Source organism: Chiloscyllium plagiosum, chromosome 21 (genome assembly GCF_004010195.1).
Source record: "Chiloscyllium plagiosum isolate BGI_BamShark_2017 chromosome 21, ASM401019v2, whole genome shotgun sequence".
In the NCBI taxonomy this organism is placed as follows: domain Eukaryota; kingdom Metazoa; phylum Chordata; class Chondrichthyes; order Orectolobiformes; family Hemiscylliidae; genus Chiloscyllium; species Chiloscyllium plagiosum.
In genome coordinates, this window is record NC_057730.1 from 19,667,552 (window position 1) to 19,695,402 (window position 27,851).

The 27,851-nt window shown below is 40.6% G+C and overlaps 1 protein-coding gene across 4 annotated transcripts in view; it reads right to left on the bottom strand.

Moving 5' to 3' along the window:
- Positions 1-27,851, bottom strand: part of cyth3a (cytohesin 3a) — a 74,378-nt gene that overhangs the window by 13,328 nt on the left and 33,199 nt on the right. For 2 of the 4 annotated variants that reach the window (XM_043711380.1, XM_043711383.1), the window contains exons 2-4: positions 14,291-14,373; positions 10,880-10,944; positions 6,754-6,820 (exon numbers count right to left, since the gene is read on the bottom strand). In XM_043711380.1, the coding sequence (XP_043567315.1) occupies positions 6,754-6,820; positions 10,880-10,944; positions 14,291-14,373 (215 nt within the window). Of the gene's footprint in view, positions 1-6,753; positions 6,821-10,879; positions 10,945-14,290; positions 14,374-17,206; positions 17,277-27,127; positions 27,233-27,851 lie in introns of those variants that run through there. The other 2 variants (XM_043711381.1, XM_043711382.1) reach the window with 2 other exon arrangements.

Sequence of the window (27,851 nt, forward strand, 5' to 3'; positions counted from 1 at the left end):
AACAGAAGTTGATGTTTTCGCTGTTATACCAAGATTACAAATGACTTACCAAAGTGGACAAATTCTTTTAAGTACATTTCAATTCAGTATCTTAATCTGCTTAAAAAAATCTTATTGCAGTAACAGTATGCTACCTCTAAAGTGGACAGCCTAACCAGTAGACTAGGATCATTTTGCATCAGTGGAAAGTTTCAAGTTTAACGTATTTGAATTCTGAAGAGATCCTTTAATCTTCCTCCATTAAAAACTAATAAAGTGAAATTTCAAAACAGACTTTTTTTAAAAGATCAAATGTAGCTATTGATGGATTTAAAAGTAGGTGGAATCAAGAGACAGCAGTTTTGATTGCACTGAATACAGCCTTGAAGGTGTGAATAGCCTCTTCCTATTTTTTGGAAAGGAAGCCAATCCCAACACAATGCCAACTTCTGGAACCAAAATGCAAAACATTTTTAATGTTTATGAAATTTCATGCAATCCACAATTACACGAGTTTGCTGTCTGTCTGTTGCAAAACATTGTGGCAAAGTTTACTCAATGGCTAAGACATTAAAAGACAACCAACTCACCAATCTGATTGGATGCTTCATTAAAGTGGGAAAGGAATATTATAGGCACATAAATGTCACAGATCTGCAAAAAGGTATTAAATGTAATAATAAGCAGAATGGGCTTTCCAGTAGTGGAAGATTAAGAATCAGATGGCACAGATTCAAAAGAAACTGGCAAAAGCAACAAGAACTGTTTCTACACAGTAATTGACTATGATTTGAAATGCACAGCCTGAGAGTTGGGTGCAAAGAAGGCCAAGTGAGGCTTGTTTCAAGGAATTGGATCATTATCTGAAGAAAATGTGCAAGGCTGGAAGGAATGGTAGTGAAGTTGCTCATTCAGATATTCAGCACAAACATGACACATTAAGGGGTAACACGATGACTCGGTGGTTAGCACGGATGCCGCATAGTGCTGGGGATCCAAGTTCAACTCCAGCCTCAGGCAACCGTGCAAACTCTACACAGACAGACAAACCGCATGGGTTTCCTCTGGGTGCACCAGTTTCCTCCCACAGTCCAAAGATGTGCAGGTTAGGTGGACTGACCATGCTAAATTGCCCATAGTGTCCAGAGATGTGATGCGATGTGTAGATCGAATGACTTCCTTCAGTGCAGAGACCATTCTACGTAAGAAATGGGCTCCTCTGGCCACATTAGCTCAATTTTAAAATTCTGGATCAAAGATACCTTAAGGCCCATCCCACCTAGCTCTATAATCCTCTAAGGTATCCAAATGTCTCTAATTCTAGCCTCTTGCACAGTCTCAATTTCCATCACTTCACTATCACAACCATCCTGTCCCTTTAGCTCTTGGAATTCCACCCATCCACCTCCCTAACTCTTTCTCATCTTTTATGACACTCCTTAAAATTTACTACTTTAACTTCTTTTCAGATCTGTGACATTTATGTGCCAACATTTAGTCCCATGGTTTGATATCTCTTAATGTGGCTCAAAGTACAATTATGTCTGATAGAACTCTCCTACGAAGCATCATTGGAACTAAACCTGTGTAATGGCCAGCATTAAATACAAGTTCTTTTTAATCATCATTTGTCACAAGTCAATATATGGAAGTAATATCTTATAATAGTAGGAAGAAAAACAATATTAAATAGATCACCAGGAAGAATAACATAAGTTACAAAATTAGATTCATGTAAGGCACAGCTAGAGGTTGCAAGTGAAAAGCAGTAAGATTGGTATTCTGCAAGAACAGCTTTAAATCAGCTAAAGGTCCCACATAGTTCTAAGTCCACCTTGCAAAACTACTCATTTGCCCTATTTATGTAAAGTACAAATTTTCCATCTCAGGTTAGAAGACCTGCAGTGCTCATGCCCATTCCTCTTCTATTTCCCAAAGTACTGCAGTCAGCAAAGAGAGGACAGCATTCCAATGTGTTGGACTTCGAAAGAATTTTTATGCTTTAATTACACTCCTGCCAGGGAATTCTCTACATTTAAAATTGCCTTGGCTTGCTAAATAACTATCCTCTGGCTAAGCAACACATCTGTAAAATATTTTGCTGAAATCTTAGAGAGTATAGTTACCAGATTAGGACAAAGTGCATTCCTTCCAATGCTTGGAAGTTATTTATTCTCATGGTTTTCCTTCTCTTCATCCTCAGCAAGCAGCATCAATCCATTCTTGTTAAATACACTCAACATAGTATATCAGCTTATCTAACCACTTCAAGGACTGATAAAAGAAACAAAATAAACAAACTATCCAGCATCAACTGGGACTTAGAGAGTGACAACAGGTCACAGTTCTGTCAATTCTGCAAGACCCGCTTATTAACTCCCTACTTGTGCCATAATTGGGAGAGCTGACTCACAAACTAGTTAGGAAACATAAGGTATGATTCTGTGGGAATGACTATGCCCCAGACAACATTGGACTCATCCACCGCCAAACCACAACAACGCGACGGTCGGAGGAGGAGCGTCTTATCTTCCGACTGGGAACCCTCCAACCACAGGGGATGAACTTGGACTTCACCAGTTTCTTCATCCCCCCTCCCCCCACCTTGTCTCAGCCGAATCCCTCCAGCCCGGCACCGCCTTCCTGACCTGCAGTCTTCTTCTTGACCTCTCCGCCTCCATCCTACTCCGACCTATCACCCTCACCTTGACCTCTTTCCACCTATCACATTTCCAACGCCCCTCCTCCAAGTCCCTCCTCCCTACCTTTTATCTTCTCCTGCTGAACACTCTCTGCTCATTCCTGAAGAAGGGCCTGTGCCCGAAACGTCGAATCTCCTGTTCCCTGGATGCTGCCTGACCTGCTGTGCTGTTCCAGCAATAAAGTTTCAACTTTGATCTCCAGCATCTGCAGACCTCACTTTCTCCCAGACAACATCACCCTGCCTTTATACTACACCGTACTGCCAGTTCAGAAAGGAGGGAGCTACCATACATGTCTTCAACATAAACTCTACAAGTCATGAAATCTCATGGCATCAGGTCAAACACAGGTAAGCAAACTGCCTGTTGATCATCTATAGACCTCACTCTTGGCTGATGATCAGTTCTCCTGCATGTTGAATACCACCCTGAAGCAGCACTGAGAAAGGTAAAGACATAGAATTAACTCTGAATGGGGACAAGAAGTAACTCTGTATCACCATTACTGACCAAATTGGCTGAGATCTAAACGACATAATTCAAGGCTGGGTCAGCAGGTGGTGACAGACTGAACAAGGGTAAAGCAATCTTGACCTCATCCTCACCAATCTTCCTACAGCAAATGTATCTGGCCATGGCAGTATTAGTGGGAGTGACAGTGATGTAGTCCTTGTGGAGACCAAGTCCCATCCTCACATTCAGGATTCTCTCCATCGTGTTCTGTTACACCTCCACCATGCACAATGAGACATTTCAATCAGGTCTAGCAACTCAAGACTGGACATCCATGAAGTGCCAAGGAGCATCAGAGCAGAATTATATTCGAGCACAATCATGGTCTGCAAATCCCCCACTCTAACTTTACCACCAAGCCAGAGATCAACCCTGGTTCATTGAAAAGATCAAAAAGGCAAGCCTGGAGCAGCACTAAACAACCCTGAAAATGAGGTGTCAACCTGGAGAAGCTACAACACAAGATTACTTGCATGATAAGCAGTTTGTGACAAACGGGGCTAAGCGATACCACAAGCAACTGATCAGAATAAAGCTCTGCAGTCTTACCACATCTAGTAATGAATGGTGATGGCCTATTAAACAACTTACCCGAGGAGGTGGTTCCACAAATATCCCCATCTTCAATGATAGAGAGCCCAGCACATCAGTGCAAAAGATAAGGGAGAAGTATTTGACAGCATCTTCAGCCATAACTGCTGAATAAATGATCCATCTTGGCCTCCTTTTGAGATCACGAGTAACATGGATTCCAGTCAATTCAATGCACTCCACACAACATTAAGGAATGCTTGAAAGCAGTGGAAGCTGCAAAGGCTATGGGCCCTTAAACATTCAGCCAATAGTACTGAAGTGTGCTCCAGACCTTGCCACACCCCTTGCCAAGTTGTTCCAGTACAGTCATAATGCTGCCAACTACTGACGATATGGAAAATTACACAGGTTTGTCCTGTGTAATTTCAAGTCAAGTCCAAATCAGCCAACTACTGCCTCAGTATACTCTTGACCAAAGTGATGAAAAATGTCACTGACACTGCAATCAAACAACACTTAAATGACTTACTCAATGATATTGTGCGATCAAACAATACTTAATGACCTGCTTAATGATGTTCAGTTTGGATTCTGCCAGGCTCACTCAGCTCCTGATCCATCCCTATGCAGAAGAAATGAATTCGGAAGTGGGGGGGGAGAGAAGTAGAAGAGAAGAGAGAAGGGAACGTTACTGTCCTCCACGTTAACCTAGCATCTAACCAAGTTTGGCACTGAAGAGCCCTGGCAAAACCTGGAATTAACAGGAAATGTCAGAGGGCAGGAACTATCCACTGTTTGGAGTCATTTCAAGCACAAAGCTAGATAGCTGTGGTTGTTGGAGATCAATCATCTCAGCCATGCAACATTAGTGCAGGAGTTCCTCAGGGTATAGTCTGATGCCCATCTTCAGCTGCTTCATCAATTGCCTTCCCCGATTACAAGGTCAGGAGCTTGTTTTTTTAACATTCATGGAACGTAGGCATTGCTGGCTTGGCTAGCATTTATTGCCCATCCTAGTGGTTCTTGAGAAGGTGGTAGGGGAGCTGTATTCTTAAACCACTACAATCCAGTACACTCATAATGCAGTTATGGAGTTAGTTCCAGGATTTTGACCCAGCAACACAAAGGACGGATATTAACTGATATTAGCGGATAACGCCCATTAACAACTTCCCAGTAATCAGTGTCCATATGTATCAAGATCTGAACAAATATCCAGGCCAAGGCTGAAATGTACAATCGGATTTCCTAAATGCGAAGCTGTGACCACCTCCAACAAGAATGAATCTAATCATCTCCCCATGACATTCAGCAGCATTACCAACAATGAATTTCCACTACCTACAACACCCCCCCCCACCCCACCAAAACAAATTATTAACATCATGGGGGTTACCACTGACCATTAAACTAAATTGGACGGGGCACAATAGTGTGGCTACAACAGCAGGTGGATCCTAGGAATTCTGCATCAATCAACTCATCTGATTCTCAAAGCCTATCTATAAGGCACATGTCAGGACTGTGATGAAATACTGCTGCAACAAATTTTTAAAAACTTAACACCACCTGGATCAAAGCAGCTCATATGAATGGCAGCCCATCTGACACCTTCAACATTTACTCCACCACCACGCAATGACAGCGCGTACCATCAATAAACTGCACTGCAGCAACTCATTCAGGTTCCTTTGAAGGCTCCTTCCAAATCCACCTCCTTTACCGCCTGTAAGGACAAGAGCAGAAGATAGATGGGATCACCACCACCTGTAAGTGTTCCTCCAAGCCATTTGCCATCCTGACTAGGAACTATAGCACAGTTGATTTGTTGTCGTATGGTTCAGATCACGAAACATCTTTCCTCACAGCACTGCAGGAATCTCTACCATGTAGATAGCTCAAAACATCAGCTCACAAATATTCAAGGGCAATTAGACTTGGGCAATAAATGCACAGCTTCGTCAGCAACATCCACATCTTATTTATGATTTTTTTTAAATTTCTGTTTCACCTCTATTAAAATAAACTCTGCAAATACTCTTTTCATACACACATTAAATCTCCATCACCCTCCCCCAAATATCTGGGCCTGAAACATCAATTCTAATTTCTGTCCACAGATGATGCCAGACTTGCTGAGCATTTCCAGAATTTCTGTTTTTGCTTCAAATCTAACCTTGCTCCTATACAGTTGATCAGCAGCAAAATGGTAGAAAAAAATTGTCAACAGAACTATTAAGCAGCACTTTCTCAGCAATAACCTGCCCACCAATATTCAGTTTGGGTTCCAACAGGGCTGCACACCTTCTGACCTCACTACAGCTTAGTCAAAATATGAACAATAGAGCTGAACTCCAGAGGTGAGCTGAGACTGAAACTCCACCTACCTGCACACCCCACACCTGAGGCTCTCAAACAATAGGCTTTCCTTCGAGTCACTAAGGGTATTAAGTCCTCTTTAGAATTCTAAAGAGGAGAACGGAGAAGGCGTTTTAAATTCTTCGCAACGAAACCATGATCCCTGGAGCATCACATGCTGAGGGATAACCCTGCAGAGGTTTATAAAATCATAAGAAATACGGATAGGGTAACTAGAGGGCACAGCTTGAAGGTGAGAGGAGAAAGATTTAAAAGGGACCTAAGGGGTAACTTTTTCATGAAGACAGTGATGTGTGTATGGAATGAGCTGCCAGAAGATTCTTCCTGCTCCTCAGATGGTGCCTGACCTGTTGTGCTTTTCCAGCACCACTCTAATCTAGACTATGATTTCTAGCATCTGCAGTCCTCACTTTTGTCCAGAAGTGGTGGTAGCGGCTAGTATAATTACAACATTTGAAAGACATCTGGATGGGTTTATGAGTAGGAAGGATTTAGAAGGATATGGGCCAAATGCTGGCAAATGGGACTAAATTAATTTAGAATATCTGGTCAGCAAGGACGAGTTGGACCGAATAATCTATTTCCATGCTGTACATCTCTATGACGCGATAATAATCTAATGAAACAGAATAAAAAAATTAATTACCTTCTTGGGATCCATGTTGAATTTCTTTCTCCCCATAGCCATTTGTTTATTCCTCTGAGTTGTTTTACTGCAAGAATCAAAAGAGGAATTTAAAAAAAAAGTGAGGAATTACAAGTTTTTAACCCTTTACTATTGAGATTGCAGCACTGCAACTTGATTGTTCTCCCATCTAATAAACACAGGGACATGAATCCCATTAAGAATATAAGAAATAGGATTTAGCCTTTTGAGCCCACTTCACTATTCAATAAGATTTTGCTGATTTTCTACCTTACGTTTATCCTCATTGTCCTCGATTTCATTAGCATCTGGATATTTATTGTTCTCTGTCTTGAATATATTCAATGGCTCCAACAGTTATTGGTAATGTCCACAGTCAATCTTGCAGTGATTTAATCTGGACTGGAATCACATGACAGAGGCTGCAAAGGTGAAGTTAATGAGTGGTTAGCACTGCTGCCTCACAGCGCCAGAGACCCGGGTTCAATTCCTCAGGCGACTGACTGTGTGGAGTTTGCACGTTCTCCCAGTGTCTGCGTGGGTTTCCTCCGGGTGCTCCGGTTTCCTCCCACAGTCCAAAGATGTGCAGGTCAGGTGAATTGGCCATGCTAAATTGCCCGTAGTGTTAGGTAAGGGGTAAATGTAGGGGTATGGGTGGGTTACGCTTCGGCGGGTCGGTGTGGACTTGTTGGGCCGAAGGGCCTGTTTCCACACTGTAATGTAATCTAATCTAAAGAATAATTCAAAGTCACTGCTTCTTTCTCAGAGTTGCCTGGGTTACCAGAGTCATGATTTGGTGTTGGTTAGTCACAGGTCACACTTTCAGAGCAACAAGTTTTACTGCCTGATGTTAACACTATCAATGCTCAATAACTGGGAACAGCATCTCAGAATAAAGGTCAAGCCATTTCGGTCTGCCATGAGGAGGAATGTCTTCAATCAAAATGGTATCTTTATTCATCAGACTGTGGAAACTCAGTCATTGATGGTATTCAATATAGATCGATAGATTTTTGATGTCATTAATATCTAGAAAAAATTATGAAAGCCTGGGAAGAAGCTGGAGAGGTGGATGATCAGCCATATCTAATTTTTGGGGAGTGTAGTTAGTTGGTTGGTGGTGTCCTGCTGAATGTCTAAATCTTGCTTCTATGTTTTTGTTATTATTTCTTTATGTAGATTGTGCAAAGTTGTAAAGAAAAGTTGATCCCATTAGCTGATGACACTTCCAGTAGAATTTTGCATGGATTTAGAATTTCTGTGCAAGATACAAAGAGGGTTAAGAGAGAAGCTTTTTATTTACATGTGAATACTGTAGTAATGATTAGGAACTCACTGTCTAACTGGAGAGTGAAAGATTTACAATTTCAACAGTGAATTAGAAGGGTGTTTGAAGGAAATAAATTTGCAGAATCATATGGTTCTAACAGGGGGAATGGAACTTACTGGACTACAATACACAGAGCTGTGTAGACTCAATGAGCCAAATGACGACCTCCTATTGTAATGACTGACTGTAAAACCACAGAATCCCTCCGTATTTGCAACAAATGAACTGAATTCAACTCCCTTTCAGTCGGCAATGCCCTCCTCCCCAAGTTACCAACGTGAGTGCCAAACCTACACTCAACCTGTCTCCACTGAAGGCAGCAGAAACCGTGGGTCATTTGTTCCATCTTCAACCTACAGTCAGCAAAGCCATTCAAAATAATCCTGCAGCTTTCGTTCTTGTGGGTCGTGAAGGTTACTGAGGCTCTGGGCATAGTGCAAAGAACTATAGCCAGAATGATACCTGGCCCAACAGCTCCTCAGTTGAGACCAGAGGCTCTAAAGGTCATCACCATTTCCTTTGAGAAAGACAGGCGTGTACTAAATAAGTGCTTTTCTTTTAAAATGTAAAAGATTGGACTCAGACCAATTAGAACTGTTACTGGAGACAGAAGGAACAGCAGGACGAGAAGTCATGCATATAAACCATGTTGTATGACTCTATAAAGATTGATAGGTAAATAGCTGGATTGATAATCAGAAAGAACACAGCCTAGTTCAATATCTGCCAGTCTTCCTCTTCTAAATTCTCACTTTACTCTCCTTCCACCCCATTTCTTTCTTGTCTATCTCACCTCTCATTGTGAAGTCTGTTCTACAGCTAATGGAAACTTCCTATGGCAAACAATAGCAGCTATTTTCTATGCATGAAAATGAAGCTCAATTTGCAAAAAAGGAACATCACAACTTCTTGTTACCCAATTTCAAATTACCAACTTCAAACAGGAGCTACTGGACAGAAAGATCCATTTTGATCCAGTAGAAAACAGTTATTTCTTCACTAAGTGGAATAACAGTCAACGTAATGAGATCCCTTTCCATTAGTCAAACATGACTGCCTAACCTCAGCACAGGATGGGGATAAAACCATTGATCTGCATTTTCCTATAGTCATCCAGCACCTTTGCTTTTAAAGCTCTGACTTGCTTCCCTCTCTCTTTTCTTAAGATACTCTTTAAAACCTGCTGCTTAACTAAGCATTTGGTCACATGCCCCAATATTTCATGTGGCTCATTGAAATATTTTGTTTTGTAATACTCTAGTGAAGGGGCTTGGGAGGTTTTATTAAGTTAGGAAATACAAGTTGTTGTCATCATCATTCTGTTTAAATCTTTCCATGACTTTTCATCCTTTCTAACTTTGGAACCTCCTTTAGCACCACAATCAACTAAGGACTCTGAGATCCTCTACACTATGTCTCTTGCACGTTCCTGATCATCTTCACTCCAGAGGTAGCAGCTACGCCTCAAGTTGCCCCATGCACAAGAATTCCTTCCCGAAACTCTCCTCCTTTAAGATAATCCATCAAATCTACTTGGTCTGTCCCAATATCTCATTATGTGGTTTTGTGCCAAATTTCATGTTAATGCTCCTGCAAAGCACTTTGGAATATAGGACTGCATTATGGAACCTCTATACATTGAAATTATTGTTAAACATAGAGGCATGTTATTTTGTTACCAAAGACAAAATGCAATTGCTGCAAACTCTTTAAAACTGTCAGCATTAATGTGTGTCATTTCCCTTCACCCCCAAACTACCAACTTCCCAAACTGAGAGAATAAATATGGGAGTAACATTTAAATTAGAAGGCCAGCAGTAAATGCCAGCATTAGCCATCTGACCAAAGTTACAACCAAATTGGTTCCAGTCTAAACATAAAAGAGAAATAAAAATATGATTTGCTCTAATCTACACACAGTCAGGCCCCCCTCACTCTTGCCAAGGTTGCTGAGCTCCTGATCACAATGCAGCTTCGGTCCAAACATGGGTGAGAAAGCTGAACACCAGAGATGAGACAAGACTGCATTTGATTAAGTGCAGTATCAAGAAGATCTGGCCAAACAAGAATCAAGGGGAATTGGGGAAAATGCTCCACTGGTCAGATCAGACCTGGCACCAAGAAACATGGTTATGGTTGTTGAAAGTCAATCATCTCATTCCTAGGACATTGTCACAACAAAGCCCCTCAGGGTAGCATCCCAGGGACAAAAGTCTCTAGCTGCTTCAATCACTTTTTCTCCATGACAAGGTCTTGAAGTGGGGATGCTCACTGGTGAATGAAGAATGTTGAACACTGTGATTCCTCAAATACTGAAGCAGTGTCTAAATACAGCAAAACCAGAACAGAATTCAAGCTTGGAATAAATCAATAGTAAATCATGTGAAAAGTGAGAGAAAAGGGGTGTTTACAGTACAGTTCAGCTTCAAAATGTAACCAACAGCTGTCATTTTAATGATCATTCCCACAGAGCAGGGTTAAACAGACATGTAAAATTTCTCAGGAAATGTGACCAAACAATATATACTTGCAGAACATCTTCGAGGGTGGAAGGGTAAGGTGGTGCATGCATGTTTATTGATTATTCTAAATTAAGTCTTTTTTATAAAAGTAGCAGTTTGTGCCAAACCCTGTGGTCTTGAATGAAACATGAACAAAAGAAACAACAGCACTTTTCTTCACAGACTTAAAAGAAAATCCTGCACAGACACACACACATCCCTACATGCCCTCCAAAAAATTAAAGATAATTTTTTTAAAAATTGGGAATTGTTGGAATAAGAACTTCCAACTCACCTTTCATCAGTACAAGTCAGTGTCTCAATCTCACTCATTACTTCAGCTATCTCATCTTTCAGCCTCTGTAAAGGAGATATTTAAATGTAAAATATATAAGACAGTGAACTATAGTTTTCTACAAGATAGCTCTAAAAGGCATACATGCACAGAAATGTTGCATTACCCCAAAGCAAGATTATTTGCAAACCCTGATACCTCAGAAGATGAAGTCATTGATGAAATGTAAAAACCCAATAAAGCAAGCCTCATTTACATAGCAAGCAGCTTTGATCTAATGATACCACAAAATAAATCACTCCTTTATTCCTCCCTCCTCATAATTCAAACATATCTCCCAGGATAAAAAGAACAATAATTGTGAAGCAATATGAAAATGTGATGACAAAATCTGGGGCAGCAAGTTGAAGAATTAACTCAAGTCAAGCGCATTATGATACACTGTTCAACTATCGTTGCTGTCACACAAATTAGAACAGTACAGTTAGATTTCTAAACTTATCACATTAAACAAGTGTTCCCAAAGTATCACTGTCTTGCACGAAGATGACAGTGAAAATAACATCTCAAGTGACAAATCACTCGCCATAGATATAATGTATGCCAGAGGACAATGGGACACCCAAAATACAATAGTGTGGGATACAGCTTGTAAGAGAGGTCTGATTGTCTTATATTGGTTCTGGTCTAAGAAAATCGACGTACATTCAGATAAAAAACAACAGTGTTGTAGTTTGTTTCAAGGCCAGGAAGTAACGAATGTTTCTTTCCTAAAGGGGTCTTGCAATTAGAAAAAAAAGACAACTGTAGATACTTCAGGTTGAGTCAGACAATGTAGTGAACTGAAGTGCTGCTTGAAAAGAAGGAGGACAATAAGGAGAGGGGACATGCACTAGATAAGAGTTTCAAAATGGAGTAAACAGCAGAGACTTTTTTTTAATTTAAAAGGTTTATACAGCTAGTGAGATTTGTAGCTCAGGTTGATGTTATGGATGTAGGTTTGCTCACTGAGCTTAAGGTTCGTTTTCAGATGTTACATCACCATACTCGGTAACAACATCAGTGTGCCTCCGGATGAAGCACTGTGACATGGCCAGCTTTCTATTCGTGCATTTAGGTTTCTTCGGTCAGTGTTGTCATTTCCTGTGGTGATGCCAATGCCTGTTCATTTTCTTCGGGGGTGGTAAATGGAATCCAAGCGACAAACCCAAACAAGCAGACAAAACACGTCCAGAAACCCTAGCCACTCTCCCCTATATCAAAGATATCTTGGAAATGACTGCCAGATTACTCAAACCCCTTGGCATTATGGTAGCCCACAAATCCACCAACACACTAAAACAGCAGCTAATGAACTTGAAAGACCCTATACAGACAACAAGCAAAACTAATGTCATTTACAAAATACTTTACAGGAACTGTAACAAACACTACATTGGACAAACAGGCAGAAAACTAGCCACCAGGATACATGAACATCAACTAGCCACAAAAATACATGACCCACTCTCACTAATATCTTTACATACAGAGGAGGAAGGACACCACTTCAACTGGGACAACACATCCTAGGACAAGCCAACCAGAGACATGCACGAGAATTCCTAGAAGTATGGCATTTCAACCAGAACTCTAACAACAAACACGGTGACTTGGATCCCATTTACCACCCCCTGAGAAAAATAACAGGAAATGGCATCACCAATCCAAGAAAACCGAAACACAAATAGAAAAAGTGGGCCATGCCACCAGTGCTTCATCTGGAGGATCACTGATGTCACCCAGTTTGGTGACAAACCATCTGAAAACAAACCTTCCAGGCCAGCAAGCAAACCTACATCCAGAGTTTAAACAAGTGTAAAAAAAAAATATGGACCTACAAAACATGGCAAAAATTCAAGAAACTGGCAGCTTAATCCCCTTCTCAGAACAACGACGAATGGTCAGTAAACGAAGCTTCAACAGCAACATGGATATAAGAGACAATGCGGAAATAACAACATGAGTCTAGAATTCTCAGTATTAAGTTGGAGGATTGTAGTTGCCATTGCATATTTTGCAAGAACATAGAAAAAACCATACAGGATTTACAAATGCTATATATAGCAGACAAAAAAAAATTGTTGCTGCCACTTCAAATACAATGTAATCTTCTACAAATATGCTTCTAAATGTGTTGCCACAGAGACAGAGCGTAAGCATACTTTAAACTATAGAGGGCTTTTAAGATGTGAATTTGTTCAAAGTTTAGGTCAATGTCAATGCAGATGCACAGAAATTCAAATGGATCAAAGAGAAGATTAGAATCTGTCTCACCAGGTCCTTGTGAAATTCCCAGTGGTCTCCTTTTCCTAATGGTAGCCTATGGCAGCATGCATACTAGCACACTCTGGACAAGTTCATTAATTTTAAACCATCGCCCAGCTCACAGCAGGGTTTTGCATTAATGCAGAGATCAAATCAAGCTTAAAAATCAATACACCCAAATGCAATTTGACCTTGATGTAAATGGAGTCCATGGTAATAAATGGAAGCCACACAACATGCAACGAGTATACAAAAAAGGACGTACAAGATATTAGGCCTTAATAAAGCAGTGACTGGTATTTATATAGCAACTCTAATCGCAAAATATTCCAAGGCACATCAGAATAGCATTATAAAGACAGAATTTGACATAAAGGAGACATGAGGCAGATGTTCCTTAACATGGTTAACGGTAGGTTTTAAGAAACGTCTTGAAAGGAGGTGGAGCACAGGGATTTAGGGAAGACATTCCATAGCTTCGGGCTCAGGCAGTTGAAGGCACAGGCACCAGAGAGAGAACTAGCTGGGGATACTCAAAGAGGCCAGAATTATGAGGAGTGCAGAAATCTCAAGAGGGTTGTGGAAGATATAAGGATATTACAGAGACAGGAAGGGACAACAGATACGGAGGAGTATGTAAACAGGTATTTTTACATTGTAAAAATCAATCTCCAATCTCCCCCACACCAAGAGCCAATTAGGTCAGTGAGCAAAAGGATGACAACTGGACAGAATGCAGTGCAAGGTTTTGGGTGGCATCACATTATTGAGAATAGAATGTGGGAGGTCAGCAACAGGTCTGTTATAATACTTGAGGCAAAAAACAAGGTTCTTCACAGGAGTACATCAAATGCAAAAGAAAAGAAAAAGACACCAAACCAAAGGAGGGGACATTCGAACAGGTGACTGAATATTTGGTCAAGCAGTGTCTTAAAAAAGGAGAGAAGAAAGGGAGATGGTTGGGAGGTAATTCCAGAGCCTAGGACACCAGCAGCTGCACGCATAGCTCAGACCAAGTGGGCAATATACCAAGAGGTCACAGTTGAGAAGCATGGAGATCTAAGAGTTGGGGATTGCAGCAGTAATTAAACCAGGCCAACCCACCTCAATGTCAGCCATCAGTTCTTTTTTCCTCCGTCTAATGTTTTCTAATTCTTCTCTTTCTTCAAACGAGAGCTCAGATGATACTGCATAGACAAAGGAGAAAATTCAGGAGGAGATTAATGAACCTTTCAATTATAATGCAAGTTAAAATAATGTGACTGTCACATTAAAATGTTTAAAAGTATGCACCAGAACACTAAATAAAAATGCCCATGTAATAAATACACCATGCAGCCATCAGTATCCGATTGGAGTGAAACACCAGCCAGCTCCAAAAAAAAAATTTTATTCAAAACTTACAAATTTCTGTTGTGAAGTTGCAACACAATTCTACACAAGCACAAAAACCCAACGAAAAACACAGATTCAAAGAGAATCAAATCTCATTATATGGTCATTTTTCCCCATACGGCTTACTTCTCCAAGTGGTTTTGCTGAACACAAGCTTCCAAACAAAAGAGTAACACTGCCGACCAGATGCTACACAGCTTTAGATTCTGAAACCGTGTACCGTTATCAGTTAAAATATAAAACCAAAAGTCCACAATGCAATACATCTTCCAGCACAGCTTTTCCCATCAATCTCTTTCCATCGATTTGTTGACCGAGAACAAATCACCCCTCCCCCTCACAACCCTGTGAAATTCTGCACCATGCAGCAGAAAAACTGCTGTTGCTACTCTCTCAGTGCAGCTTTGTTCAGCGTTCATCATTAGCACATCTTCCAGCTTCATGGTACCCGAGCAGCAGTAAGAATGCAGTCAATATTTTTGATTCATAGTTGCTGAAAAGACAGATCAAATAATCACCACACTGCACACCTCCAGAGATAAAAGAGGAAAGTGACTCTCACTCAAAAAAAACGAGTTCGCAATCTGCCAGGCCACCTGTTAGCTGCAGGTCTTGCTAGTGCATCCTTGATTTTACAGCAAAATGACACTGCAGTGTTTAGCATCAGCCCCAGCATGCTGCAGGCTGTACAAATCAATGTTTTTGTAATAAGACACTCCCTCTGCATTAACAGAGCAAGTGCTGCTAACACTGTGTCTTTACTCATCAGTGGTGTCGGGACCACATTTTTGGGGGGGAAAAGGATTAATTGAGTATGAAATCTTGCTCAAGTCCACAACTAGGTCACAAGAGAATGGATGAATAATGCTCAACAGTGCCCTCATTTCTGCGTCCCATGTCATTTCAAAGTGCACTGACATGCCACTTTCATTTAGACTAGTCTTGGTTTTACAGTAAATACAGTAACCAGCTTTTATACTCAGGCAGGACAGAGAACTGGCAAACCAGGCTAATGTAGTAGAGGAAATAGCACATTTCCAACTATAATCTTTACTAGTTTCTCAGGGTTAGTTACACACTAATTTTTTAAACATTGCATGTTGCTCTACAAAGTAAAGTTTTGTGTAATGATTTACAGTTGCATAGGTTGAATGTCAAGTGTTTAAGCCTGGGGTCATGAATGGATTAGACCCCTAGCATTATAGACTGCATTTTAAGAACCACTCTGAAGTTGATCCAGTGGTGAGTTTGCTAAAACCAAGGTACAGCTGAAGTGCAGGAGGTCCATGCTTCTGCACAGCCCACACAAGCTCACAGCAGGAACCTCAGGGTAAACGGTTCCTAATATGCCCACAATACAGGGACCCTGTGAGATGCAAAGTTAATTCTGTTGATCGAGACAGGTTTTAAATACCAAATAACCCTCTTAAGACAAAGAGTCTGCAGGCAAGACCAGGCATGTATTCCAGCACAGTTAACAGGGGACTTTTTTGATGCTTTTTGTTTAAAACATGCTTTAATCGAGACTTTGGTTTTGGGATTTAATACACAGCCAGTTTCAAACAAAGCCTAAAAACTCCACAATGATTTACTTTTAAATGGTTGCATGGGAAGGAAAAGGAGAAAAAGTATACTGCGTCTGCCCCCAACCCCTAGGGAGAACATCAATCTAACAGTACTGCCCACACTGTCAAAACAGGACAAATTGTTCAGTCCACATCCCATTGGAGTGAAAACAGAACACAACATACCATTCTTTTAAAAAATACAAAATGACTTGCAGCCCAAAAAGATGGAACACAGTTGCACTGAATCACAGCAAAAGGTCACACTGCATTCATACCACAAGTGTACATTGGATGCTACAAATTGCATTTATTTTCTTGGAGGAGGTAGCATCTGATAGAGGAATAAAGAGGGAAGGAAGAGGTCACAACCAGCCTGCATCACCCAGTTACCAGGAGACAAATATACAAATTCTAATGCACATTACTCAGGCACACAAAGCAATATTTGTAGAACTGAGTTTGCATGTTAAACAGACATTTAATCAGAAAGCCAAAATATATCAAGTATTAAATAATTTCTTCCTCTGGGACATGGACATTTCACTTGCAACTTGAGAGTTGTTTATTTAGACCAGAATACAGGTTCAAGAACAGTGCAATCTCTACTAAGGGCCGATGTTGCATCTTGCACTCTCTATTCTGCCTAACCCCTCATCCCAAAATACTGTCTGCAGCCTCTCTAACCTCCATCCCAAACAATTTACCTTTTACCAACAGAGGGATTTTTATTTAAATCAATGCACTTCTACAAAATGACTGAAGAATATGATGCATAGATGGGGAGACCAGCACAGCATCAATTTTTATTTTTATACATTTCTCAGTTTAGCGGCCAGCAGACCCGACATCTGTTCATAAGTCTGAACTCAACTAGACCCAGTAATTAAAGGGGGAGGTGCGGGAAAGTAAACATTTCAATCACTGTGCCACAGAAAATTGAATGCATCTCTCCCAATCATTTGTTACACTACCTATTCTAGACATTTCTAATTTTGCAACAAAATAAACCTTCTATTAATTAAGAGTTAATTCAAGTAATAAAAACAGACAGACTTACATTTCAATGTAAACTTTCACAACCTCAAAATGTCCCAAAGCATTTTACTGCCCTTAGACGTACTTTGGGAGCAGTAACAGCAGAATGGAATAGTATCAACATAGTCCAGATTCTACACAATTACATCACAATGGGTGAGGTACTTAGGAAATCAGACTCGTCATTATTCATATTTCCAATTATATGCAGTCAGATTCCTGGACAGGGCATTGACAGTTCCAGATGTCTGCACTTAGTCATAAAGATGTGGTGGTAATTACCGTTGTTGCTAAACCGCAACACAGCCAAACCCCGAGGCAACTGAGGTGGTTTCACAATAAATAACTAGGGCACAAACTTAAATAATAGCCTGCATTTCTACATTAATGTTAAAAGAAACTGCCCCAGGGCACTATACCAGCATGTTTTCAGAAAAAAGTTTGACATGGAACCACTTGGAGATACTTGAACAGATGATCAAAAGTGACAAAGAGAGAAGTTTCAAAGAGTATATTTAAAAGGAGGAAAGACAGCAAACAGGTGAAGGAGTGTCAAGGGGAATTGAAGGGTTTAGGATCCAGGTAGTGACGGCAAAAACGTGCCAAGGACAGTCATGAAGAGACCAGAATTGAAGTATCTCAGAGGTGGTTAGAGATAAGGACCATAGCCATGGATGATTTAAAATTTGAAGTAGCACTGCATCAGGGTTAGCATAGGTCAGCAAGTTACTGTTTTGTGACACAAGACAGATCGAATCAGCTTTCCTAAGCCAGTATTCACAATGCAGTAAAATTAAAATATTCAATGATTCTCCAAATTGCCCCAATGGTTCCTCATCAGATTTTATGAATGACTAATATCAGACATCAAGCTTACAGCTTAAACAAAAAAATTAATACAAAGTTAAACAATCAGAATGTAAAGAGGCATGGTTAGTAAGCTTGCAGATGACACCAAAATTGGTGTCATACTAGACAGTGAAGGTTATCTAAGGTTACGAAGAGATCTAGATCAACTGGAGCAATGTGCTGAGGAGTGGACAATGGAGTTTAGTTTGGATAAATGAAAGTTTTTGAATTTTGGTTAAACAAACAAAGGGAGGTCTTATACAAATAATAGTAGGGCCCTGGGTAGTGTTGTAGGATGGAGAGAGCTAGGGGCTCAGGTACATAATTCTTTGAAATTTGCGTCACAGGTGGACAGGGTAGTCAAGATGGCATTTAGCACACTGCCTTTCTTGCTCAGACCTTTCACTATAGTAGTTGGGACACTTTTGTTGATGTTGCACAGGACAAGAGGTGAGGCCTCTTCTGGAGTACTATGCACATTCTGGTCACCCTGTTATTAGGAAGAGTATTATTAAAATGGAGAGAGTTCAGACAGGATTGGAGATTTTTAAAATAAAAAGGAAAGACTGGGACTGTTTCCACTGGAGCTTAGGAGGTTGAGGGCTGACTTTATTGAAGTTTATAAAATCAGGAGGGCCATAGATAAGGTGAATGACAGGATATTTTCCCTCGGGTAGAGAGTTTCAAACAAGGGGGCATGTTTCTAAAGGTGAGGGGAGAAAAATTTGAAAAAGGACAAATGGGGCAACTTTTTTATTTTGGTGGTTCATGTGTTACAACGTTTAAAAGACATTTGGATAGGTTCATAGATAGAAAAGGTTTAGAGGGGTGTGCAGGCAGATGGGACTAGTTTAGTTTGGGAACATGGTCGGTGTGGACTGGTTAAACCAAAGAGTCTGTTTCCACATTGTATGACTTTATGACTCTGCAACAAGGTAATCTAATTAAAGTTGATGATTTAAGCCCAATCACCTTTGTCACTGCCCCCATTCAACATAGACAGGCAGACAGTTAAGGGGTAAATTAGATTAACTGGCTAGTTCACTTAAACAGTTTCAATGATATGTAGTAGCACAGGCACACAGGATCATATCTTTCTTGATTTCTGAAAGCATCAGTCAATGCTTCCAGTAGGCTCCAAGAACATTCACTTAATTTTTATGCCTAGAGTTCTGTTCTCCAAACTTTCAAAAGGTTTGAAAGAGGAGGCTAACCACAGAACAATCAAAGCTCTATCCTAAGCTTTTATAGACACATGCCTTCTGACAAATTTAAACCATTTCAAACTTTGGCTTGTGTTTTTCCAACATTCCTTGTTAGATGAGTCGGCACCAGCCTCCCTGTTTTAATCCACCCTTTTTAACATCCAAACATCTGTCAGCCTCGAGTATAATGCGTCTCCAAAGCAGAAATGTCTAGTGTTCTCGAATGATAATAAACTTAAAATTAAACTTCTGGGCCACGTGCTATATACAAACCTGTTTGTTCTTTCCATTTTTTACAAAAAAAAAGCAGCTGATGTCCACAGTCCCATGGTCATCTTCAACTCTCAGCTGCAAACTAAAGATGGAAAAGATAAAGAAAAACAGCAAGATCCCAATAAATAGAACAATGAAGGTAGTCCACTGATCCTATGCGTTGTTGTTGCTCCATAAGGACAAGAAATTCCTCCTGCCTGAAGTCACTGACCCATCACTGGATTCCAGTGACAGACCTTTTCCAGTGCCCTTCCTTCCAGAGTCAGCAGGATGTTGGTCATGTACATACACTGGCCAAGCTAGATTCCATTCAGCAAGCATGTTCTAATAACTGCTCTAGATTAGCATAGAGGATTGGAAAATAAAGATGCAAGTCCATCTGTACACAATTTAAAAAGCACTTCATGTTGGGTCTGTAATCCAACCAAAATAAAAACAAAGGTTGAATTTGCCAAACATGTTAAAATGGTTTCAGTTTATGTATCACTGCCCTAGCACTGCCTCATATGCAATCCCTTAGGAACCATACCCTTTAGCTGTTTAGGATTTTCCCCAATTCCAGAAAACGAGTCAAAAAAATTTCAGATGTCATTAGCTAGGGCTGGGGATAAATGGGTCAGTAAAGCCAGATATGGAAGTATACAAGTTCTCAGCAGGAGTGAGAAAATAGAAAGCAACTTATTTTATATTTTTAAAAAAGCAGGAAGAATTTAGCACCAGCTTGAAAATGAGCAGAAACAAAAGTTGTACAATTGCTTAGGAAAAACATTCACATTTTTGTTTGAAAACAGGCTTGTACAAATAGAAATCAGAATAGAAATCTTAAGACAGAGGAGATGGCCACTGGCCCTCTGCCAATGCTGGATCTTTTAAAGAGCATCTAATTAGGCACCCCAAATCCAGCTCTTTCTCCATAGCTCTGCAAGGCTTCCCCTTCAAGTATTCATTAATTTCTTTTAAAAAGCTACTAGTGAATCAGATTCTATCACCCTGTAAATCTGTGCATTACCACCATTACTCTGGTTTGAAAGTACCTAAACAATACTTATCCTATTAAAACTATTCTGTGCAACTCGACTAATTCTCTTCATAATCTTTGCCACTCTGGATGTTTTTTTCTCTTCATTCAATAAGAATCTTTTCACTCACTATTATCCTTAATTACAATGGTGATTGCACTTCAAATTGTAAAATGTTTTGAGATAGCCTGAACTAAAGCAAAGCACAGTATAGATAGATGTATAAATAATGGATGTTTTGGTCATGGAAACATCTTACAGATTCAGGCCTCAAATAGCTCAGATAAACATCAAGAAAAATTGGCAGCACAACTTGCTCAAAGTATGCAAGAGTGAAAACTTCTATGTTCAGTTCTTAAACGTAGCACTGAAGCAGCATGTACCCAGGGAAATTAGAACAAAGAACAGTACAGCACAGGAACAGACCTTTGGCCGACCAAACTTGCTTTGACACACCTTTCTAAATTAAAAAACATTTGCTTCTATAAAATCCGTATCCCTCTGTTCCCTGCCTGTTCATATATTGGTTAATATGACCCTTCAACATTGCTATTATATCTGCGTCCAACTCCTCTGGCAGTATTTCTGGCATTTACTACCTTTAAAAAAAAAAACTGCCTCTCCAATCTCCTTTAAATTTAGCCACTTTTACCTTAAACCTGTGCTCTAATAATTGACATTCCTACCCTGGGAAAAAAGACTGACTATCCATTCGATCCAAGCCTGTAATAATTTCGTAAACATCTATCAGATCGCCCCTCATCCTTCGATATTTAAGTGAAAACAAACCAACTTTGTCCAATCTCTCCTCAAAGCTAATATCCTCCAAACCAGGCAACAACCTGGTAAACCATTTCTGTACCCAGTCCAAAGCCTCCACATCCTTCTTGTTGTGTGGTGACTGAAACAATACACATTAGTCCAAATGTGGTCCAACTAAAGTTCTGTGTGACAGCAACATGACTTGCTAACTTTTATACTTAATGCCCCAGCTGATGAAGGCAAGCATACCACATGTCTTCTCAACCACCTTATCCACGGAGTTGTCACCTCCAGAAAAGTGTGGACATGTATGCCCAGATGCATCTGTATATTGATGCTATCAAGGGTTCTGCCATGAAGAACACCACTGGTCACAGATCTCAAGTCAAGAAAACACTTTTCCACTGCTATTCTGTCTTCTATGACCAAGTCAGACCTTACCAGGATCGCATGCGACTTCAACTTTTGTATCAGTTTGCTATGAGGGACTTTGTCAAAGGCCTTGCTAAAGTCCATATAGACAATATCTATCACCCTACCCTCATTCATTTTTTGTCACTTTCTCAAAAATCTCAATGAGGTTGGTGAAACAGGACCTTCCCAGCAAAAACCATGCTATCACCAGTAAATCCTATCCTTATGAATCTTCTCCAACAATTTCCCTACCACTGACATAAAGCTGACCACCCTATAAACTTCCCAGAATATTCTCATTGCCCTTCTTAAACAAAGGAACAACATTAGCTATTCTCCAGTCCTCTGGAACCTATCCTGTGACTGAACAGGATACAAAGATTTCGTACAAGACCCAAGCAATGTCTTCACCTACCTCCCTCAACATTCTGGGATAGATCCTATCAGGTCCTGGGGGAAGTTGTCTACATTAATGCTTTTCAAAATACCCAACACCTTTTTTCATTCGGAAACGCCCGAGAATATCAACATACCCCTCCCAAGACTCTTCATCCACCAGGTCCTTCTCCTTTGTGAATACTGATGCAAAATAGTCTAAGAAATTCATCCACTTTCTCCAGTCCCATGCATAAATTTCCTTCTTTGTCCTTTTTTTAAAAAAAATTCATTCACAGGATGAGGGCACTACTGGCCAGGCCAGCAGTTGCTGCCTAACTTAGAGGGCGGTTAAGAGTCAACCACATTGCTGTGGGCCTGGAGTCACATGTACCCCAGACCAGGTAAGGCTGACAATTTCCTTAAAGGGCATTAGTGAACCTGATGGGTTTTTTTCTGAAATCGACAATAGATTCATGGTCACCATTAGACAGAATGTTGAGGGAGGTAGGTGAGGAAATTGTTTGGGTCTTGCATGAAATTTTTGTATCCTGTTTAGTCACAGGAGGGGTTCAGAGGACTACATTTTTTTTTTGGAATCCTGCCATACTAGGATTCAAACCTGGGTGTCCAGAACATTACCTAAGTCTCTGGGTTAACAGTCCAGCATTAACACTACTAGACCATTGCCCCTTCCTCCCCCAACTTAAACTTCCCCCTGTCCTAGTCCCTCGGACTAAACAAGACACAATCAATATAGGGAAAGTTTAAAAATCACTGACCCCAACAACCCCATTATTTTAACATTCTTCCATAATCTATCCACATATCTGTTCTTCTATCACATGCTGGCTGCTGGGAGGCCTGTAGTACAATCCCATCAATAGTGATTGCACTATTCCTGAGCTTACCCATAAGGCCTCACTGGTGTCCTCCCCTCAGTGCAACTGCGATATTCTCCCTAATCAGTAATATAACTCGCCCACCCTTTCTCACCTGAAATGTCCAATCCCAGAATGTTAAGATACTAGTCCCTCTCTCAACTAAGTTTCTAATAGCTGCAACATCATAGATATATATATATATACCCAAGCTCTAAGTGTATCTGTGTTACCTCTTATACTCCTCACATATAAAAAATACATCTCAGACTACCAGTCCTGCCATCTTCAGTAACCTTTCCATTTGTTCTTCCTCTCAGCCTACTGGCCTTAGTCTCTAACTCCTCCTCAGTCATTTTATTTGGTTTAAACCCTCCTAAGTAGCTCTACCACCCTCCCTTCCAGGATATTGGTACCCTTCCAGTTTAGATATAACCCGTCCTTCTTGTACAAGTCCCACTTGCCCCAGACGACATCCCTCCTAGTACATGTGTTCTAGCTTCTCTCTCTCCTGCCTGGCAGAAGAGGTTGTAGGAGATCATTACCAGGGTTCGATGGGTTTTTGATGACACTGGCAGCCTTTCTGTGGCAACAAGCCATGTAAATGGAGTCCATAGATGGAAGGTTGGCTTTCATATTTCATGATGGTCTGGGCCTTGCACACAACCTTCTGTAGTTTCTTATGGTCCTGGGCAAAGCAGTTGCCGTACCAGGCCATTACGCTTTCTATGATGCATCTGTAAACGCTGGTGAGGGACCTTGTGGGTATGCCAAATTTCCTGAGCCACCTGAGGAAGAGGCATTGTTGTGCCTTTTTGACTGTCGCATCTACGTGGAAAGTCCAGGACAGGCTCTCGGTTATCCTCACTCCTAGGAACTTTACGTTCCCAACCTCCTCAACCTCAGCACAGTTGATGTAGATGGAAGCACGTTCTCCTCCTTTCTTTCTGAACTCAATGATCAATTCTTTAGTTATCATTGCACCACATCATCAAACCCTCCATCTCCTTTCCATCTTCTACCTTGTCATTGTTTGATATCCATTCTACCACTATAGTGTCATCAGCAAACTTGTAGATGGCATTCATTCGGACTTTGGCAACATAGTCATGAGTATAATAGGCGGCTGAGGATGCATCCTTGGGACAATCCACTATTAAGTGTTATCATGGAGGAGGTGCAGTTACCCATCTTCACTGATTTGCGGCAATGGATCAGGAAGCTGAGGATCTAATTGCAAAGGGGGAGCTGAGCCCTAGATCTCTCAATTTGGAGATCAGTCTGGAGGGGATAATGGTGTTCAATGCGGATCTGCAGTTGATGAGCAGGAGTCTGATATAGGTGTTATTTGTAGAGCATCTAGACAACAAGGTGTGCAGAGCCAGGAAAATGGCATCCGCTGTGGATCTGTTATGCTTGTAAGCAAATTGCAGGGATCAAGGAAGGCTAGGAGACTGGAGTTGATGTGGACCATGACCAGTATCTCAAAGCACTTCATGATTATAGAGATCAGAACCACCGGGCGATAGTCACTAAGGCACATTGCATGTGCTTTCTTTGGTATTGGGATGGTTGTCTTCTTGAAGCAGGTAGGAATTCAGCTTAGGAGGGGAATTTTAGAGACATCAGTGAATACTTCCGCCAGCTGGTCCACACAGGAGCTGAGTTCTTGACCATGAACACTCGGATTGACTTCTTTAGTACATAGTCTTCCACACTTTTGCTAATGAAGTCCATGACGGTGGTGGCGTACTCATCTAGGTTTTCCACCGAGTACTTGAACATAGTCCAGTCCACAGATTCTAAGCAGTTCTGGAGACCTGCTTTCGTTGTCTTGGACCAGCATCATATTGTTTTGTGTGAAGCATCCTCCTGTTTCAGCTTCTGCTTGTAAACTGGAAGGACGAACACAGCGCCATGATCTAATTTTCCAAAACGTGGGCAGGGGATGAAAGGGTAGGCATCTTTGATGGTTGCGAAGCCGTGGTCCAGGATGTTTGATCCACATACACCAACTCTTTTAGCCATGTATTTAACTGCACTATCTTCCTATTCCTAGCCTCACTGGCATATGGCGCAGGAAGTAAACCCGACATTACAACCAGAGAGGTTCTGATTTGCAAATTCCTACCTAACTCCCTGAAATCCCTTTGCAGAATTCCAACTCTCTTTCTACCTATGTCATTCGTACCCATGTGGACCACAACCTATGGCTGCTCACTGTTCCCTTTCAGAATATCTCAGAATACCCTAGCACCACGGAGGCAAGACACCATCCTGGAGTCTCGCTTACAGCCACAGAAATACCAGTCCCTAATTACAGAGTCCCTTATCACTATTGCTTGCCTTCAGTTTGACCCTCCCTGCTATACATGTGCCAGTCATGATGTCATTGACCTGGGTGCTGCTTTCCCCTGAGAGGCTATTCCCCCCTAACACTTTCCAAAATAGCTTATCTGCTTGAGGGGGGAAAATGGCCACAGGGATTCCTGCACCACTTGCCAAAACACTCATTTTTCTGGTGGTACATTTTCCTAGCAATTCTCAAATTCCATTGCAAACAATTATTTCAGAGTGTTTTAATCTATATTCATATGGTTCAATTCATACTATAACCGTAGTATTGAATACAGGAATTGGGACATCATATTACAGCTGTACAAGATATTGGTAATGCCACATATGGAGTATTATGTACAATTCTGGTCACCCTGCTATAGAAAGGACATCATTAAACTTGAAAATGTGCAGAAAAGATTTATAAGGATGTTGTCAAGGTTGGAGGGTGTGAGGTTGAATAATGGGGCTATTTTCCCTGGAGCATCAGAGACAGCAGCATGACCTTATAGATGTTTATAAAATCATGACAGGCATAGATAAGATAAATTGCCCAGGTCCTTTCTTTAGGGTAGGGGAGTCCAAAACTAGATGGCATAGGTTTAAGGAGTATGGGGAAGATCTAAAAGGGACCCGAGGGGCAACCTTTTCACATAGAGGGCGGTGCACGTAAAGAATGAGCTGTCAGAGGAAGTGGTAGACGCAGGTACAATTACAATATTTAAAGACACTTGGACAGATACGTGGAAAAGAAATGTTTCGAGGGATATTGGCCACTCGCAGGCAAATAGGCCAGATCAGTTTAGGAAACCTAGTCACCATGGACAAGTTGGGCCTGTTTCTATAACTTTATGACTCTTAGCAAGGCCACAGAGCAGATTTACTACATTGAGAGCGGATACGAGGGATCTCAATAATTTGAAGACCAAAAGCTTGGATCATCGTCCTTACAGCAAATAAATTTTATGGGGAGATTTAAGAGATGTAGCATAAGTAGAAACTGGCAATAGGGTTAGTAACCAAAGGACAGAGTTAGAAGGCCAGGGGCAGGATAAGTGATTTTTAAAATAAAAAAAATACAAACGATGATATGATTGCACTGCATCAAAGGATGGTGAGAAGCAGGTTTACACAGTTACCTTCAAAAGGGAATTGGATACGTACATGGAAGCAAAATGTGCAGGACTATGGAATTAACTAATTACTCTTCTAAAGGGCCAGCATGGGCACAATGGGCCATTAATTTTATTAATGAATCCCATGAAATAGAGACTACACCTCAGCACATTTATGCCAAGTGCAGTTAACCCAGAATAGATATAAAACTAAACTTCAAAACAAAATCAGACATGTTTACATCTATACTGTATTTGATGTTAAAAGTCATTTCATCTGTTTATCATTCTGTACACCTTAATTATGGCATTTCTAATTAATTCTCAAGCACATTGAACAGCTTGAAGATAATCCCGTGCACAGTAGACACCAAGAGGTGAGAGTGCAATTTTAACAGAGGACAAACACTGGGAAACTGAGGGGGAGATCAGCTCGTTTTTCATGCTGTTAAAGTGGACTTTCCACTGAACATATTTCCAATCATAAAAAATTGGTTTAAAATTTATTCCCTTCAAAACTCACCTATCAGAGAGATTTGCCTTGACAAGGTACCTCACACAGTACACATCCTAAAATATTTCAAGAATTGGTTTTGGCATATCAAATAAAGTGCTGTCATTGCATACAGCCATTTAAAAAGCCCATTTAAAAAATGGAAACAGAAAACTCAACAAATAAGCATTAAAAGAATAAACATATGATGTATCCATACCCACACAGCTCAGATTCTACACAAGCTGGAAGAAGCTCATACACAGCACGTTATACAGCAACTATGAAACAGGGTCCATATAGCTGACTGACCGGCAAGTTAAAGGCTTCATTTTCAATAGTTACTTAGAATCCCCAGTACTTTTTCTCTTTGAGAACTTGGCTCAACTGACAGAATGGAAGGATGCTACAAATAAACAGGAAATATCTGAATGTTCTCCTTGGCCTGAGGCCACATTCCCTCCTCATTCCAAAGCCTGACATCCAATCATTTCAGTTCATTTCAATTTGTTCCAGTCCTATGCCGAATCTACAATGTGCTTTAACACACGTCTTACATGTATACTTGCATTTCTTCCCTTGTGTGCGTGCACATACTGTAATTATTTCCCCAGTTTATCTAAAAAGAATTCCCCAAATACACCAAGACACTTCATTACATAATAATCTCAGGTTGTTTTAAAAAAGCATTTTTTTTGAAAACCTAAAATTTCAAACAAAGGCTCTATCCACCCTGTCAGGTTGGCATAAACAATTCCATGGAGTTTCTCAAACAACAACCAGTAAACTTTTCTTAGTGTCCCAAGTCAATATTCATCACTCAACCAAAACATGATCAGCATCACATTGTTATTTGTGGGAATTTGCTGGGTGTAAATTGGTTTCTGCCTTTTCTACACCACAGCTGTGACAAAACATCAAATGTAAAAAGTTGACCGTACAGC